We start from the raw sequence: 16667 nt of genomic DNA on the forward strand, positions 1-16667 counted from the left end.
CCAACTTGGAATATTTGTTCACGTATGCATGCCAACTTAGCCTGACAGGTAGACCCAACCTGTCAGGTCCGCTGTTTTCATGAGCTCAACCAACGATTAGTGGTCCGCATTATTGATTAGGTATAGAATTGATGGTTTTTTGTGCCCTGACTCAAATGTGGTATCAAATTGTTATCCTAGTTCTAAATGTGGTGGTTTTAGATAAATAACTCGTCTTTGGAAGAGAGGGCATCGTCGAAATCGTGGCTTGTGTGTTGCAGATCATGTCCCAGTTGTATGGACTATGTGGGGAGCCCGCTTTGTATCCGGTGCTTCCGGAGATGGGCTCACTTCTGGCCTTGGTGGTGGCCACAACACCCTCTCGGCCACAGTTAGACCTTAGACCCAGCTAGCCAGCTTGCCTTCATGGATCATGGAGGTTTCGATGCTACTGCCTTTCACTCTCCCATGAACGTCAGGCAAGTGGTGCATGTGAGTGATGAGATTGTCGTGTCAGGTGTGTTGGCATTTAATTTTGAGGCCCCGGTTCGTGGACATGCCGGGGCATGTCTATGGATGATGATTCCATTTGGTAATTAGCGTTCAAGATGCCCCAAAATGCCGACATACTGAGAGATGTGCTACAATACAAGCAACGAGCTCATGTTACTTCATTCGCAAAAAAATCATAGTAATACTTTACCCTTTGCCATGAAATTGGCAACCAGTTCATATTACTTCATTCTCAAAAGAAGAAGAAAAACTCATAATATTACTTTACCCTTTACCATGAAATTATAATTACATCTGACATGAACAAGCCACACAAAATCGTACACGCGTAGATTTACTATATTACGTGGCTGGATGCAGAATCAATAGCCTATTCTGCGACTGTGATGGTATCTTAGGCCGCGTGATCTCTGGGTGGCTGGCCGTCTGGATAGGGTGGAGATCGTCAAGATGGGTCGGTATCATCACATGATGGCGCAGGAGTTGACGTCCTCGTCGTTGAACATGTTCATGTACCGGACCTCCGGCGCTCCGGGGTCGGCCATGGCCTGCGGCGCGCCACGGACGAAGCCCGCCGGCGCCTTCTTGTCGTAGGCGCCGCCGACGTAGGGATAGGTGGTGAGCGAGTACGGCACGTAGGGCCACATCTCGGCCACCTTCCCGGTGCTCTTCACCCGCGCCAGCACCTTGCTCGGCTCCACGAACCCCGTCACCGTCACCTTGCTCATCTTGGGGTTCACTGACACGGCCGTAACACCTTTGGCATCAACGTATACAGGATATGAAACGCTCATCAGCAGAAATTAACTTCACAAAACCACTCCCAACGAAAACTTTAGATTGCTTGGTGTTATTTCATTTCTGGTTATCGCTACGTATGTAGGAGTATGTATGTGTGTACCCCGAATCGACTTGACGGCGTTCTTGACCCTCCTCTCGCAGCCCTCGCAGTCCATCTTCACTTTGATGTTTACCGTCTGCGGATCACAAACTACTCGAGTTAATCACGTGTTTATATAACTCAACGAAATGGCAAAAAAAACTATATCGGTCATCTCATGAGATGAGAAGTTGAAACTGTTTCCAAGCAAAACAAGAGAGCACACGCGTACTAGAAAAAAAAATCCACAAGCCTCACCTGCATCGGCCGCCTCTTCCTGAGCTTGAGGGCTGCCTTTGTGTCTGTCATGCTGCACAAATCGGAGAGGTGATCCAAGACGCCCATGATCTTATTGATCCGACACGACTGAAGCAGTAGTGTTCTCGGGTACAGAACCGTGAAGGGTCGTATATGTAGAGAGGAAAGAGGAACGAAGAAAATATCAGAGAATAAATTTCGCTTGCTGGCTAAATTTGTATGGTTAGGGTGGGACGTGCAAGTCCATATTGATGCTTCTAGGCTGCAGAGAGCGAGCGATTAAACCACGGCGCTTTCGGATTAAATGAGCAAACACCCCTGCTTCCAGGATGACCATTCCCTGCTTCACAGGCCAGCTGTTTTGACAGGAAGCTGCCTCATTATTATTTCTTGTTTGCCGTTTCACGGAGATGATTTATTTTGGTAGACTGGGAAATGCACGTCCTCAATTAGCTCTCTAGTCGCTACCTAAACAATACTCCCTCCGAATAAGTGTACATCTACCTTACCTTTTGTCCTAAGTCAAAGTTTTCAAATTTCGGCCAACTTTATAGAAAAGTGACATATATGACATCAAATTGGTATATTGTGAAAGTACATTTCAAAACGGATCTAGTGATACTTATGTAGTGCCATAAATGCTGCTACTTTTCCCTATAAAGTTGGTCAAAATTTTAAAACTTTGACTTATGACAAAAGCTAGAAGTACACTTATTCATGGAAGGAGGGAGTACAGTACAAAGCAAGTAACTGCAGGTAAATGAAGCCTTCAACTGTTCTTCAGAAACAGAGCAACTACCCTCAAAAAGAAAAAAGAAAACAGAACTCAAAAGATATACTGGCATACAGCTTGCTCGTACATGCATCTATGTTTGTTTCGTTTACATAACAATTTCTAGTGCCTCGCTTCAAACTTCAAACTTCAAGAGAGTGAAAGAGGAGAGACAAAAAAGGAAGAGAACACATAACTGAAAGGGCAGTGATATTAATCTAGGTACCATCACCAGGACCCCATGCTGAGATAACGAAATAAAAAGATGGTGTACCCAACTAGGCACTCAGAGCAGGCTCCAGCGGCTCTGCAATACCACCCCCGCTGTTGAGAACTACCACCTTACCATCCGAATCCACATCAACAATAGCAGAATCACCTTCCTTGACCTCGCCAGCCAGCATCTTTTCAGCCAGACTGTCTTCCAAAAGCCTCATAATGGCGCGTCGCAGAGGCCTGGCACCGTAGCTCGGGTTGTAACCTTCATCAACAACCCTATCCCGGAACTTCTCTGTTACCTGGAGGTCGATTTCCTTTGCCTTGAGCCTATCAAACACCTCCTTGAGCATAATATCAGCGATCTCTTTCACCTCCAACTTTGTCAGCTGCCGGAACACAATCATCTCATCCAATCTGTTCAAGAACTCAGGCCGGAAATACTGCTTCAACTCCTCGGTCACCAAGCTCTTGATCCTGTTATAGCTGGTATCTTTCTCGTCAGAGTCAAGGTCAAACCCAATCTTCCGGCCTCCCTTCTCGATGACACTGCTTCCGACATTCGATGTCATGATCAACAGTGTGTTCTTGAAATCAACTGTCCGTCCCTTGCTATCTGTCAGCCTCCCATCTTCTAAGATCTGAAGCATCATGTTGAAGACATCTGGATGTGCCTTTTCAATCTCATCAAAGAGAACAACTGTGTATGGACGGCGGCGGACTGCTTCTGTTAGTTGACCTCCCTCAGTGTAGCCAACATAACCTGGAGGTGATCCGATGAGTTTGGAGACCGTATGTCTCTCCATGAACTCACTCATATCTAATCTGATCATGGCTTCCTCTGAGCCAAAGTAGTAGGATGCCAGAGCCTTTGCTAATTCTGATTTACCAACACCAGTTGGTCCAGAGAATATGAAGCTAGCAATGGGCCGATTTGGATTCTTGAGGCCAACACGAGCACGGCGGATAGCACGGCTAATAGCTTTGACAGCTTCATCCTGCCCAATGATACGCGTATGGAGAGTCTCTTCCATCTTAAGTAGGCGGTCAGACTCATCAGATGAGACTTTCTCCACAGGTATACCAGTCCATGATGAGACGATGTGTTGAATATCTGCCTCTGTGACAAGAGGGCCAACTTCACCGGATTCAGTCTCTGCTTTAACCATTTCCTTGCTCTTGTCAATAATGGCTGTAATTTGGGCCTTCAGCTCCATTTCCTCGTCTCTTAATTCCCCAGCCTGCCAATAAACAACAGTAAGATAACACGGAAGAAACAACAATGGTTAATTTTGCACAAACAGAACAAGGAAGAAAAGGCTGGCTTATAGGCTATGATTAGAGGCACCTTACAAGTAAAACAACAATAAATATAGCCAAATGAACCAATAAACTTGCAAGTAAAACAACATTAGCATCCTACTAAAGCAAGCCATTTAGGAACCTTCACAAGAAAACTCAGAATCTATGTATACCTTCTCAAAATCTTGGCCACGCACAGCCTCATTCTTGTCCTTTGTTATTTGGCGAAGTTTTTTGTCCAGCTCCTTGGCCTCATCAGGTAGCTGTAATGTAAGGGATGATGGTTAAACAAAAACAAGGTAGTGAAGCAAGCTCTCTGGGATAACAATTATTCAGAGTCAGTACCTGTGCATGCCTCAGCCTAACACGGGACCCCGCTTCATCGATCAAGTCAATAGCCTTGTCAGGCAGGAAGCGGTCACTACAGAAACAGCAAAAATAACACATGTTCATTACAGTGACAAATCAGATTATTGGCTCTACTACCAAAATATAAAGTGGAAAATATACACTGTCCATATAATCTAAATATATAACTAGAACTAAGATTCTAATCTAGGAGGGCTAATAATCACCGCGCATGTGTAGTCAACCATTGTCAAGGATAACAAAAAATTATAGTCAAGACTTATTGCAATTAAATTATTGTTGTGCAGACAGTGACACCTTAGCAGATTAAGGGTGAAACCTCCGTCTCAAAATATAAGACGTTTTTGTAGAAACATCTTATATTTTGAGACAGGGGTAGTACAATTTATATCATTTATAACACTTCTATAGCGTCTAGAGCAATGGGAGCGTGAAGCACATTGGGAACTTCAGCAAAAGCCAGGATAATTAACCCTTTCATGATGGATAACCAAATAATGAGATACACCAATGCAAGCCCCTCGCCTACCCAACTTATCCAGTAAAAAGGTAATAAAGCTGATGCTACACATCAGTGAACAATTCAGACAACAAAACCACAAGAGATGACAAAATCATACACACTCCCAATATTATACATATATACAGCTAATACCTAAGAAATAATTGCTGCACCAGAATTGGTATTGACACAATATTATACCAAAAAATTAAGCATCAATCAAATTAATTGAAGTATGATGCAAACCTGATATACTGATATGATAACTGCGCAGCAGCAACTAAAGCATCATCTGTGTATCGCAGCTTATGATGAAGTTCATATCTCTCACGAAGTCCTCTTAAGATTTGTATTGATTCTTCAACAGTGGGCTCTGGAACCTTGACTGGTTGAAACCTTCGCTCCAAAGCAGGATCTTTCTCAATATGTTTCCTGTACTCATCCAGTGTTGTGGCACCAATGCACTGAAAGATAGAACAGTATCAGAAATGTTAAAACTAGGGGCAGCTCATCTTTCTTGTTGTAGACATGGCTTGTCAACTGGAAGAAACTGCTTTCTGGATCCAGCCTAGGTGAGGTCTTTTTGACTTTATCAGACTAAACCAGAAATGTGACCAACACAGAACAATGGCAGCAATGGAATTTGAAATCAGGTACATTACCTGCAGTTCACCTCTTGCAAGAGCTGGTTTTAAGATGTTAGCAGCATCAATTGCACCTTCAGCTGCACCTGCTCCGATCAACGTGTGCACTTCATCAATAAAAAGTATAATATCATCATTTTGCTTAATTTCTTCCATAAGCTTCTTCAGCCTTTCTTCAAACTCTCCACGGTACTTGGTACCAGCAACAAGGAGCCCCATGTCAAGGGTGATAACCTAAACAGAGCAATCATGATTAATTTTCTGGAACAACATGATCATAAATACAAAAAGGAGCTTTCTACCACTCAATTGTTTTTAAACAAGCTTGATCCTTTGCGACTGACAAAAGCCTTGGGTCCACAGCATTTAATCATTTATTATTATTTTGACCATGTCATCAACACTTAATTACTGAAGGCTCAATAATGATCCCAATAACAACGGTAATAGTGTCAGTACAGAATGACAAAGTAAAATCACAAAAATAGGCCTGCAATGTTACTATAAAAACTCTTGAACACCGGTACATGAAAAAAAAACTGGTGTATCAGTATTTGAAGTATTTGATACGGTCCGATAGACGGTAGATATGTTCAACAAGTATCAAAGGGATTAACATTAAAAACAAAAAATAATTGATTGGATACATAGTTCTTTGTGTGTGTGTGTGGGGGGGGGGGGGGGGGGGGGGGTAGATTTGATACATCCTGGATACAACCCAACCCAATCAGGGTTATCTAAGAGAAATAACATGGCGATAAGTGGGGTCTGGCATTTATCAAAGGCCAAATACCTACGTGCCATATTTTATCATATCCGTCATTATCTAAACTCTCCCATGTCTCATACCCTCCCCCTCCTCTGTCCCAATGCTTCTTGCTCTATCTGCCCCAACTCAGTCCCAGCACATACATGCATTGCCATTTTTGGGAAGTAGTTAAATATATCGATGTATTGCCAACTTTAAAGAAATTGGCATGCCCATGTATCCGCATCACCCCGATATGGATACACTCATACACATATCAGTGCTACATAGCAAAAAAGATTACCCGCATTGCAATTCATGCTACTCATTTACAAGCACAAAATAAACTGTGGATACACTCGTACACATATCTGTATCCCATACACATATCGGTATCCATAAACTGTGGATACACTCATACACTCATTTACAAGCCCCGCATCACCCCGATATGGATACGCTCATACACATATCGGTAGCAGTGCTACATAGCAACACAAAATTACCCGAATTGCAATTCATGCTACTCATTTACAAGCACAAAATAAACTGTGGTAATGCACAGGCAACATAAAAGTTGAGGCTAACCTTCTTTCCTTCAATTGTTTCCGGAACATCACCATTACAAATACGTTGTGCAAGCCCCTCTGCAATAGCAGTCTTGCCAACACCAGGCTCTCCAATTAAGCACGGGTTGTTCTTTGTCCGCCTGCCCAAAATTTGAGTTACACGCTCAATTTGATCCTGTCTGCCAACAACTGGGTCTAGTTTACCCTGCAAGAAAAAAGAATGAGATTCTTCTCTTTGCTGCTAAATATCCCCAATAGGCAAAAGGGCACATGGGACGGAGGTAATACCTCTTCTGCCAGCTTTGTCAAATTAGTACCGTATTCCTCAAGTGTAGGCATCTTCTGGCCACTGCTGCCCCCACCAACCCCAGCACCAACAGCTTCTGTGCTTTCACCAACCATTCTTATAACCTGCACAGCATGTAAAATATTCATTGTCTGGACAGATTAGACTAAAATAAGTAATAATGTAAGAAAGATATTAGTAAAGAAATTGCCTGGGTACGAATGTTGTTTGGATCAGCACCAAGGCTTTCGAGAACTCGAGCTGCCACACCTTCACCCTCACGAAGTAGCCCTAAGAGTAAGTGCTCAGATCCTATATAGTTATGCCCTGAACAATGAACATAAAGGAAAATCAGTAGACATCTTATATATACTTATTGAACAAACAATAGTCTCAAGAAGCAGCAAAATAAGCAAGACTTGTTCTTAGTACCCCTGAGACTGATGTGATATAGTAATGTATCACCTGAGCTCAAATAAATACTAAAATTTCATCATCTTCAAGAAAGGAACAATGCAATAGTGATATAGTAATAATATAGTAATGTTTCACTTTTTTAATGTATCAGGAGTATAGCAGTAAGTCCCCATCCCTACCAAATCCTATGGACCCGCAGCTACCCTGGATAGGACACTTCATGGTGAGGGATTCATGGTTGGCTTGCCAAAGAGGAAAGGTAACTGCTCGCTAGATGGGCAATGAAAGTAGAGTATGAGGGATGGTAAAATATCACTGTTAAGCTAGCACACTAGCTTTCCCCAGGGTTCCTGCCACAGTCACCTAATGGAGAATTTCCACAGCGTAAAAGAAGAACAAAGCCTCATTCTGCACAGGACCTGATGATCACTTTTGCTTAAGTATCACTCTGGATTAGTCACTGACTAAGACAATTGTACATGTTTAGTGTCTTTAGTGATCAAACCACTACATGAAATCTTACACCACTGTCCATACTTAATGTAGACTCTGAAAGAAAGAACAGGATACTACATAAATAAAACTAGAGTATATAAAAAAACACATAAAATAATATAAAAGCAACGGTCAGTCACTGTCCGGCCAAGTACATAGAATGACAAAAAATGGGGCCTAGACTCAGATAGTCAGGGCCAGACAATGATCGGGGATGGCAATGGGGAAACATTCATGTGCTTGCTTCAACAGAAGGTGAGATGAATCCCCACACTCGTCACCGAATGGGAATGCAGCTCGATTCCCATGCCTACCAGAACACCTTATGATAACTTGTCCTCAACTACCATTCTATCACTAATGGAGTCATAAATTCGGATATTTTGTGCACTTTTCTGAACCAATTTACACTAGTATATAGCAAACTTATGTGACTAAGAAAAACAAAACAGGGTACAACAACAACAAAGCCTTTAGTCCCAAACATGTTGGGGTAGCTACAGGTGAAACCCATAAGATCTCGCGACCAACTCATGGTTCCAGCACATGGATTAACTGAGAAAATAAAATAGAATAAAAACAGACTAATTTGATTACAAACTAGATGTAAATAAAAAAATTGATGATGTGCATACAGTAATAATTACAGAATAGCTGATCAAAATGGATGAAACAAGAGCATGAAACTAGCTGATTTTCGTGAATAAATGAAGGTAATAATTAATACCTAGCTGGCGAGCTTCTTCAAGTGACAGTTCGAGTACACGCTTTGCACGAGGTGTAAATGGAATTTCAACGGCAACAAACCCACTGCCTCTTCCAATAATCTTTTCAACTTCCACACGGGCATCCTTAAGACTGATCCCCATAGACTTTAGAACCTTTGCTGCAATTCCAGTTCCCTCACCAATAAGGCCAAGCAGAATCTGTTCAGTCCCAACAAAGTTGTGGCCTAGGCGTCTTGCTTCCTCCTGTGCAAGCATAATCACCTTGATTGCTTTCTCTGTAAAGCGCTCGAACATGGCCCGGACAACCATTCTTGAACCTGACCCACGTGGTCGTGAAATCTGGCTTGCTACAATGGAGCCAAAGTCACGTTTGATAACAGACCTTGTATCCAGGAAATTTGTTTGCCGCAGTCCTTGAAAACCCCCGAGAGTGAGGGTCCTCGTTGGCGTACTGCGTAACATTGTGGCCCTTGTGCGCACACGGGACCGCGTAGAGCTACTCCTGTAGGCGGTAGGAGCAATGGCAGACTGAACCAGAGTCCCCTCCATATTGAACTAACCAAAGAACCACAGGTTTACCAGTGCCTGCAAAAAAAAAAGCATTACTCAAACAGAAAACATAATAAAATGATTGCAAAGCAACTAAGGCATCTACTTCCGATGGTAGATCCCACATCTGTGCCTCAAAAACGAGGTTAAAAGAAAACCCAACCATTCACATATCATTGAAACAACACCTAATGACCCCAAATCAAACAGCAGTACAGTACTATAAGAAATTCAGGCACGATGGTTTTTACCAAGCTTACAAGTTTCATGTATCCAGCCAACTTCAACACAGGATTATCCACACGTGACTGCTCCAACCAAGAGAAGAATACCATCTAAATCCGCTCGACAATAGCACCCCAATAGGAAAGCCCCTACCGTGCGCCTACACGCGCCAAGCAAAAGCCAACATATATCCACATCCCGGCAGCTACCAAAATAGCGCGCTCGACTGCATCCACCGACGAGGTGGGTAAAAACAGGATTCGCAGAATTTCCCCTAGAACTATCCAACCAACCAGCCAATCGATCCCCGGAACCACCAAACCCAATCCACAAATCCGCCGACCCGAGGGAACGGAACAGGATAAGGTTCCCCATGAACTCCGAAAACAATCGGCGAAAACAACCGCGGGGAGTCATCGCTCCCCACGGGCGAAGGGCGCGGGGACGGAAGCGAGCGGCGGGCGCGGCGGGGGGAGCCTCACCTCGGCGACGACGTGGCCGCCCAGCGGCGGAGGACCTAGGGAGAACCTTGGGACGGGCGGAGTCGATAACACGGGGAAGAGAGCTAGATGCGAAATCCTAGCAATTCATAGGCTTAGCTAAAATTAATATAACTACTGCTCCGTAGGATCCATGTTACAATGAAAGCAGAATACACCTACCGAAGAAATACCTCAAGTCCTCAACTCGTGCACGCGGCGTGCTCGCTGCCTTGCCCCAGGTCCAGCCGCTGGCCGCCGCCCCACCCTCTCGCTCGCTTCTCGCTAGGGCTAGTCGCCTCGAATTACACGGCACCCGTGTCAATTGATAAGGAGCGACCACCCATGCTTATCGGATGTGCGTCGATTTAAAAGGCCCGCCGAGGCCCACAAGACACACCCCTTCACTCAGCGGTCTCTCCTCTTTTTCAGTGGCGTGTTTGGTTTGGTTACCTGCATGGTTGTTTTTTTTACCTCTTTACATGTGTGTCTTAGTTAAATGGGCGTTTATCTGCGCCGGTGCGCCGGTCCAACAGTTGGGCCGGTCGAACGCCAGCCGCCCGATGCAGCAAGTTGGGACCGTCCGATCTGGCACTTAACTCCGCCTCGTTCTTCTTCCTCCGATCTGGTGATTTGTAGCCTCTCGCTGAACCATCTCCTTCTCTCACGTTGGTCAACGCAAACAGAAATCCCCTCCTTCCTGTTCCCCGCGAGCATCTCTGCCCTCGCCCCCCACGCGCTTGCGCTCCGGCAAGGGGCGGCAGCACCCCGTCCCCTTCCGCTGCTGCTCGTTGCAGCATCAGCGTCGTAGCCCCCATGCCACCCTTCTGCTGAAAGCTCGTCGTTGTCGCATGTCGTGTCCGTAGCTGACAAACTAGACCATTGCAGCTCTGATGCGGTCGGTTCCAGCGCGCATACACCATGGTTGGAGCACCACCGGCGTCGTCCGCGATCGTCAACTTGCACAATCATGCCCAACACAGAACTCCAAAAAGCAACAAAATCTTCTATTTGTCGGTTGAAGCAAAAATTTACCTGGTTCCAACAAAATTGAACACCAGTTCCAGCAAAATAACAACTCATCAACAAGAACTCCATTGATCGATTGTAAAAAAAATACCCGGTTCCAGCAAAATTGAACACCGGTTCCAGCAAATAACAACTATTTCAGCAAGAACTCCTGATGATTGATTGTAGCAAAACAGAGAGCCCGTCCCAGCACCCTGCGACCCCGTTTCCAGCAAAACAGAGAGCTGGTTCCAGCAAAATTTCTTTTCGGTTGTAGCAAAAATCAAATGTTCGATCAGCAAAAAAAGCTTACGGTCTCTAGTTCCAGCATTTGTTAATGTGGATCCAGCAATTTTTTTGCCGGTTGTAGCAAAACAAAAAACCTGTTGTAGCAAAATTACATGTATCGTCGTTCAGTTCCAGCACTGGTCATGTGAGGATACAGCTTTTTCGCCGGCTGGTTCCAACAAAAATGATATATGGTTGCAGCACCGGAGCCCGTCGTCTTCGCCGCCGACAGCTGCTGATTGCAGCAAGCATGGTCTCCGGTTCTAGCATCTCGGGACTCTGGTTCCAACAAAACAAAAACCCGGTTGCAACACTGAAGCCTCTCCCGTCTCCACCTCCAGCGACTGCTGGTTGTAGCAACCATGGCTGCTCGTTCCAGCATCGTTGGACTCTGGTTCTAGCGGTGTCGGGCCCATGGGTGGCAAGCTCCTGGCAGGCAGCGCCGCAATCCCCCCTTTGTCTCCCCAGAGCAGCGCCAGATCCTCCTGCGAAAAAAAGGCAGCGCCCATGGCCGGGGATGAAAGTTGGCGTGCGGTCTTATTTTAGTGTAGGAAGACCGCCTGTCAAATTTCATCATGTTCGGAGTCCGTTTGACGCCCCAACGGATAACTATAGTGGCAGTATAGCCGGTCTATCGCCGGACGTTTTCGGTTCCAGAATCTGCCGCCGGGCCCTCTCTCTCTCTCTCTTCTCTCCTCTCAGCCTCGCCACAGTCCACCTAGACCCATGCCTACCCCTCTTTGCACAGTGCATCGTCCCCTCGCGCGCATCCGAAAGTTGTCCCGAACCCGACCCGGACTGTCGCCACCGTTGTGTCCAGATCATCCCCAAACATCTACAAAACGTCTCTGTTTTGTTAATTCGACTTCCTAACATATTTTTTTCAACCGCCCGATTACGATCGGAGAGACGAGGTAGCCCCTAGCCTAACCTACCCGCTATATATATAGTCTATCCCTGGTCCATTTTGGACAAACCCTATTTTTCTAGGGATCCTTCTTGCGCCGCCACTCTCTCTGGTTCCCCTCGGGATCACTAGCGAACCAACCAGCGCATCCCCTGGTCTCCTCCTTGTTGTGCCATCGAACCAATCCCACCACACCGCTCCTCCTCAGTTTTCGCATTCCCCAAACCAGCGCAGCCACCAGACCCCGTCGAGCGCCACCACAGCAGCAGCAACCGAGGCCCCCTGCTCCTGCCTCCTCCTCGTCGTACAGCAGTAGCAGCGGAGCCGCCGGATCAGGCCAGGGTCCCCTCGCGCCCTCTCCATCCCGTTCCCCTTCCCTAATCTCTCTCTCATGCCCCGGTGTCTCTCTGTTTTCTCTCTCTCAGGAGTTCTCTCATGGTGCTCGAGGAAGCAACCACCCCGCCGGGTGCCCTCGTCAGCGTCCGATGCCGTCGCACCAGATCCGGAGGAGATCGGCGCCGCCGCGCCCGTTCCCGACCCCCACAACCCTCTCCCACCTCGCCTACTTCATCTCCATCGAGTCCCGACGCCGTGCCACCATGCCCGCTGCGCCGCTGTCGAGCTGCTCTGCTTCTTTCGAACCAGGAAGAGGACGAGCGCCCCGACCCGCCTTGTATCGCTGTGCGTTGACCGCACCCCGGCCCAGCTGCTCCCCTTCAGTGCCGCACAGGCCCAGCTCCCTTCAGCCGCACAAGCCCAGCTCCCTTCGCCCGCGAGGCCCAGCTCCACGCGCCCCTGCAGGCCCAATGTGAGCACCCAGATCCAGTGCCCCTCATGTACACAGTTGGGCCTGCCAGATTCAGCGTTCATGTTTTTTCTCAGATCTACGAATTTAGCTTTATCCAGAAAAATGTTGTTTTACAGAAAGGTCCCTAAACTTCATGCATATAATAACTTAATAACCGTGCATCGGATCTAAATAAATTATATATGAAAGTTGCTTAGAATTTTGTCTAGTTTAATAATATTCAACTTTCATGCATGTTTGAAATGTTTAAAATGCTGTTTGATTAAATTTGCTCCTATGCCTTGCTAAAATGCTTTAATTCATAACTAAATAACCGTAACTCGGAATTTAATAAACTTTATATGTAAATGGGGTAGAAAAATGCTTAGTTCAACATGGTGGCATCACTTTGCATGTTTAACAATTATTAAATATTGTTTAGGGCAGAACAGTACCAAACCTAAAATATGCATATGGGGATTTACCGAAATTGTTGTTCGTTGCTTCCGGCCTCATTTAAACTTGACTAGATAGGTAGTTTTACTTTGCTTCACCCTCTTGCCATGTTTAACAACATTTAATATTGTTGGGTACATAAACGAGATTGAACTAAATAACTTGTCGTGGTGTTCGTCAATATGCAACTCGTTGCATATTGAGCTCCACTTAATTTGTAGGGATTGCTTGTGCACTTTGCCATGTCATGCTTCGTTAAACCGAACATGCATCATACTTGATTGTGCATCATGACATGATTATGTGATGGTTCTTTACCATGATTGTTTGCTTCTTTCCGGTGTTGCTTCTTCGGGTTGGTTCCGATAACGTCGTGTTGTGAGGATTCGTACGACTACGTCCGTTTATCTTCTTCATGGACTCGTTCTTCTTCCTTGCGGGATTTCAGGCAAGATGACCATACCCTCGAAATCACTTCTATCTTTGCTTGCTAGTTGCTCGCTCTTTTGCTATGCCTATGCCGCGATACCTACCACTTGCTTATCATGCCTCCCGTATTGTTGAGCCAAGCCTCTAACCCACCTTGTCCTAGCAAACCTTTGTTTGGCTATGTTACCGCTTTGTTCAGCCCCTCTTATAGCATTGTTAGTTTCAGGTGAAGATTGGAGTTTGTTCCTTGTTGGAACATGGATATTTTGTTGGGATATCACAATATCTCTTATTTAATTAATGCATCTATATACTTGGTAAAGGGTGGAAGGTTCGGCCTTATGCCTGGTGTTTTGTTCCACTCTTGCCGCCCTAGTTTCCGTCATATCGGCATTATGTTCCCGGATTTTGCGTTCCTTACACGGTTGAGTTATAATGGGAACCCCTTGACAGTTCGCCTTGAATAAAACTCCTCCAGCAAGGCCCAACCTTGGTTTTACCATTCGCACTAACAACCTACCACCTTCCCTTGGGTTATGCAGACTCAAGGGTCATCTTTATTTTAACCCCCCCCCCCCGGGGGCCAGTGCTTCTCTAAGTGTTGGTCCGAAACGGGCAGCCTGTGGAGCCACCTCGGGGAAACTCGAGGGCTGGTTTTACTCGTAGCTTGACCTATCTGAGTGTGCCCTGAGAACGAGATATGTGCAGCTCCTATCGGGATTTGTCGGCACATTCGGGCGGCTTTGCTGGACTTGTTTTACCATTGTCGAGGATGTCTTGTAACCGGGATGCCGAGTCTAATCAGATTATCTTGGGAGAAGGAATATCCTTCGTTGACCATGAGAGCTTGTGATGGGCTAAGTTGGGACACCCTGCAGGGATTTGAACTTTCAAAAGACGTGCCCGCGGTTATGGGCAGATGGGAATTTGTTAATGTCCGGTTGTAGAAAACCTGAAGTTTATCTTAATTAAAATACATCAACCGCGTGTGTAACCGTGATGGTCTCTTCTCGGCGGAGTCCGGGAAGTGAACACGGTGTTGGAGTTATGTTTTGACATAGGTTGTTCTAGGATCACGTCTTGATCATCGTTCATCGATCGTGCTTTGCCTTCTCTTCTCGCTCTCTTTTGCGTATGTTAGCCACCATATATGCTAGTCGCTTGCCGCAGCTCCACCTCATACCTTTTACCTACCTATAAGCTTAAATAGTCTTGATCACGAGGGTGTGAGATTGCTGAGTCCCCGTGACTCACAGATACTTCCAAAACCAGCTTGCAGGTGCCGTTGAATCGTGCAGGTGACGCAACCAAGCTCAAGGAGGAGCTCGATGAAGTTCGTGTTTGTTTTGTTGTTCCGTTTCTAGTTAATCAGTAGTGGAGCCCAGTTGGGATGATCGGGGATCTGTGTAGCATTTGGGGTAGTCTTCTTTTATTTTGGTTCCGTAGTCGGACCTTGATTGTATCTGGATGTTGTAATGCTTTATTCATGTATTGTGTGAAGTGGTGATTGTAAGCCAACTATGTATCTCTTCCCTTATGTATTACATGGGTTGTGTGAAGATTACCTCACTTGCGACATTGCTTACAATGCGGTTATGCCTCTAAGTCGTGCTTCGACATGTGGGAGATATAGCCGCATCATGGGCGTTACATGAACGTCATAATGTGTGATCACCACTTCCCATTAGTGGTGACCTTACCGCACACAATTTTCCAACATCGTCTCAATCCTAACTAGAAAACAAATGACAGTTTAATAATAATATGGAAAAGTTCATCAATGTCGAACTAGATGGAAGTCCATCCTTGTCAGTTGTTGTTGTTGTTGTTGTTGTTGTTGCTTCTGTTGTTGCTACTTCTTCTCTTCTGTTGTTGCTGCTTCTTCTTCTCTTCTGTTGTTGCTACTTCTTCTTCTCTTCTGTTGCTGCTGCTTCTTCTTCTTCACGTCCTTGTATGACATTTATTTTCTCACATTGTCGGAGACTCCATCCTTTTGTTCTTCCAGACTTTGTTGTCAAATGCCTCCACACCATGGTCGGAGCCAACAACATCATCAAGCATCACATCTTCCTCCTCCGGCACAAGGACATCACAACCCCATTGTAGGATCTAGTTATGAAGGATGCAACAAGAAAGAGCAAGCTTAACCTGGGATTTGGAAGGAATGACTTTTGATTAGAATCTTAAATCTATTCTTCAGATCTTCAAATGCCCTCTCAACTGTAGCTCTAAGGCTAAAGTGTCTGAAATTAAACAATTCATGTGTAGTCCTAGGATCGTTCCTACCAGAGAACTCATTTAGATGGTGTCTGGTTTTCCTGAAGGGTAGAAGAACACCAGGTCGACATGCATAGCCAGCATCTCTGTGGTAGAACCTGCCATCGGAGATATTGATGCCATCAGGTCAGAAAACACATTTGCTCCCTTGGTGGCTTTGGTAATTCATGTCAACATACATGTTGTTGCACTAACATTTTTCATCAAGTATATTTCAGGAATAGTTCGACCTAGGCTTGTAGATGGATGAAGTTGTGGACCCCTCAAGCTACAAAGGACAAGCATTGGCAAAAACTTCATGACTCTGCATTTTTGGTTGAGTGATGAAAGATCACATTGAGTTCATAGGAAGACCAATACTATTAAGTGAATGAGGTTTTGATCATAAGTTATTTGCTCAGGTGCTTGAAAATGTTGCTCCAAAACTCTCAGACACATTCTCACAATCCAATCTGTCCAAAACCCTAAAGTCATTATCGGTCCCACCGAAATAGATACACCCGGACCCACTGAGATACACCACACAGTGCCACAACCTAAACCCTAGAAACTCGGTTCCACCAAGATGGCATTCAGTCCCACCA

At 45.4% G+C, this 16667-nt stretch overlaps 2 protein-coding genes across 4 annotated transcripts; both read right to left on the reverse strand.

The window, feature by feature from the left end:
• Positions 1–730: 730 nt before the first annotated feature.
• LOC125538066 (heavy metal-associated isoprenylated plant protein 20-like) lies at positions 731–1915 on the reverse strand. The gene is made up of 3 exons (XM_048701371.1): positions 1631–1915; positions 1394–1469; positions 731–1249 (listed from the first exon to the last, which is right to left on the reverse strand). Exons 1-3 carry the CDS (start codon positions 1715–1717, stop codon positions 957–959), a joined length of 456 nt encoding a protein of 151 aa, XP_048557328.1. The 5' UTR covers positions 1718–1915; the 3' UTR covers positions 731–956.
• A 537-nt stretch (positions 1916–2452) lies between these two features.
• On the reverse strand, positions 2453–10303 carry LOC125538064 (chaperone protein ClpC1, chloroplastic). Of its 3 annotated transcripts, none has more exons than XM_048701369.1 (10): positions 10126–10303; positions 8678–9263; positions 7250–7365; positions 7041–7163; positions 6772–6957; positions 5454–5669; positions 5038–5255; positions 4266–4341; positions 4094–4183; positions 2453–3859 (listed from the first exon to the last, which is right to left on the reverse strand). In XM_048701369.1, exons 2-10 carry the CDS (start codon positions 9225–9227, stop codon positions 2681–2683), a joined length of 2754 nt encoding a protein of 917 aa, XP_048557326.1. In that variant the 5' UTR covers positions 9228–9263; positions 10126–10303; the 3' UTR covers positions 2453–2680. The 3 variants fall into 3 exon arrangements, with proteins under 3 accessions (XP_048557326.1, XP_048557325.1, XP_048557327.1); XM_048701368.1 differs by having other exon boundaries at positions 10115–10289; XM_048701370.1 differs by lacking the exon at positions 10126–10303 and adding an exon at positions 9935–10037.
• Between the last annotated feature and the right edge of the window lie 6364 nt (positions 10304–16667).

Source organism: Triticum urartu, chromosome 2 (assembly GCF_003073215.2).
Source record: "Triticum urartu cultivar G1812 chromosome 2, Tu2.1, whole genome shotgun sequence".
In the NCBI taxonomy this organism is placed as follows: Eukaryota; Viridiplantae; Streptophyta; class Magnoliopsida; order Poales; family Poaceae; genus Triticum; species Triticum urartu.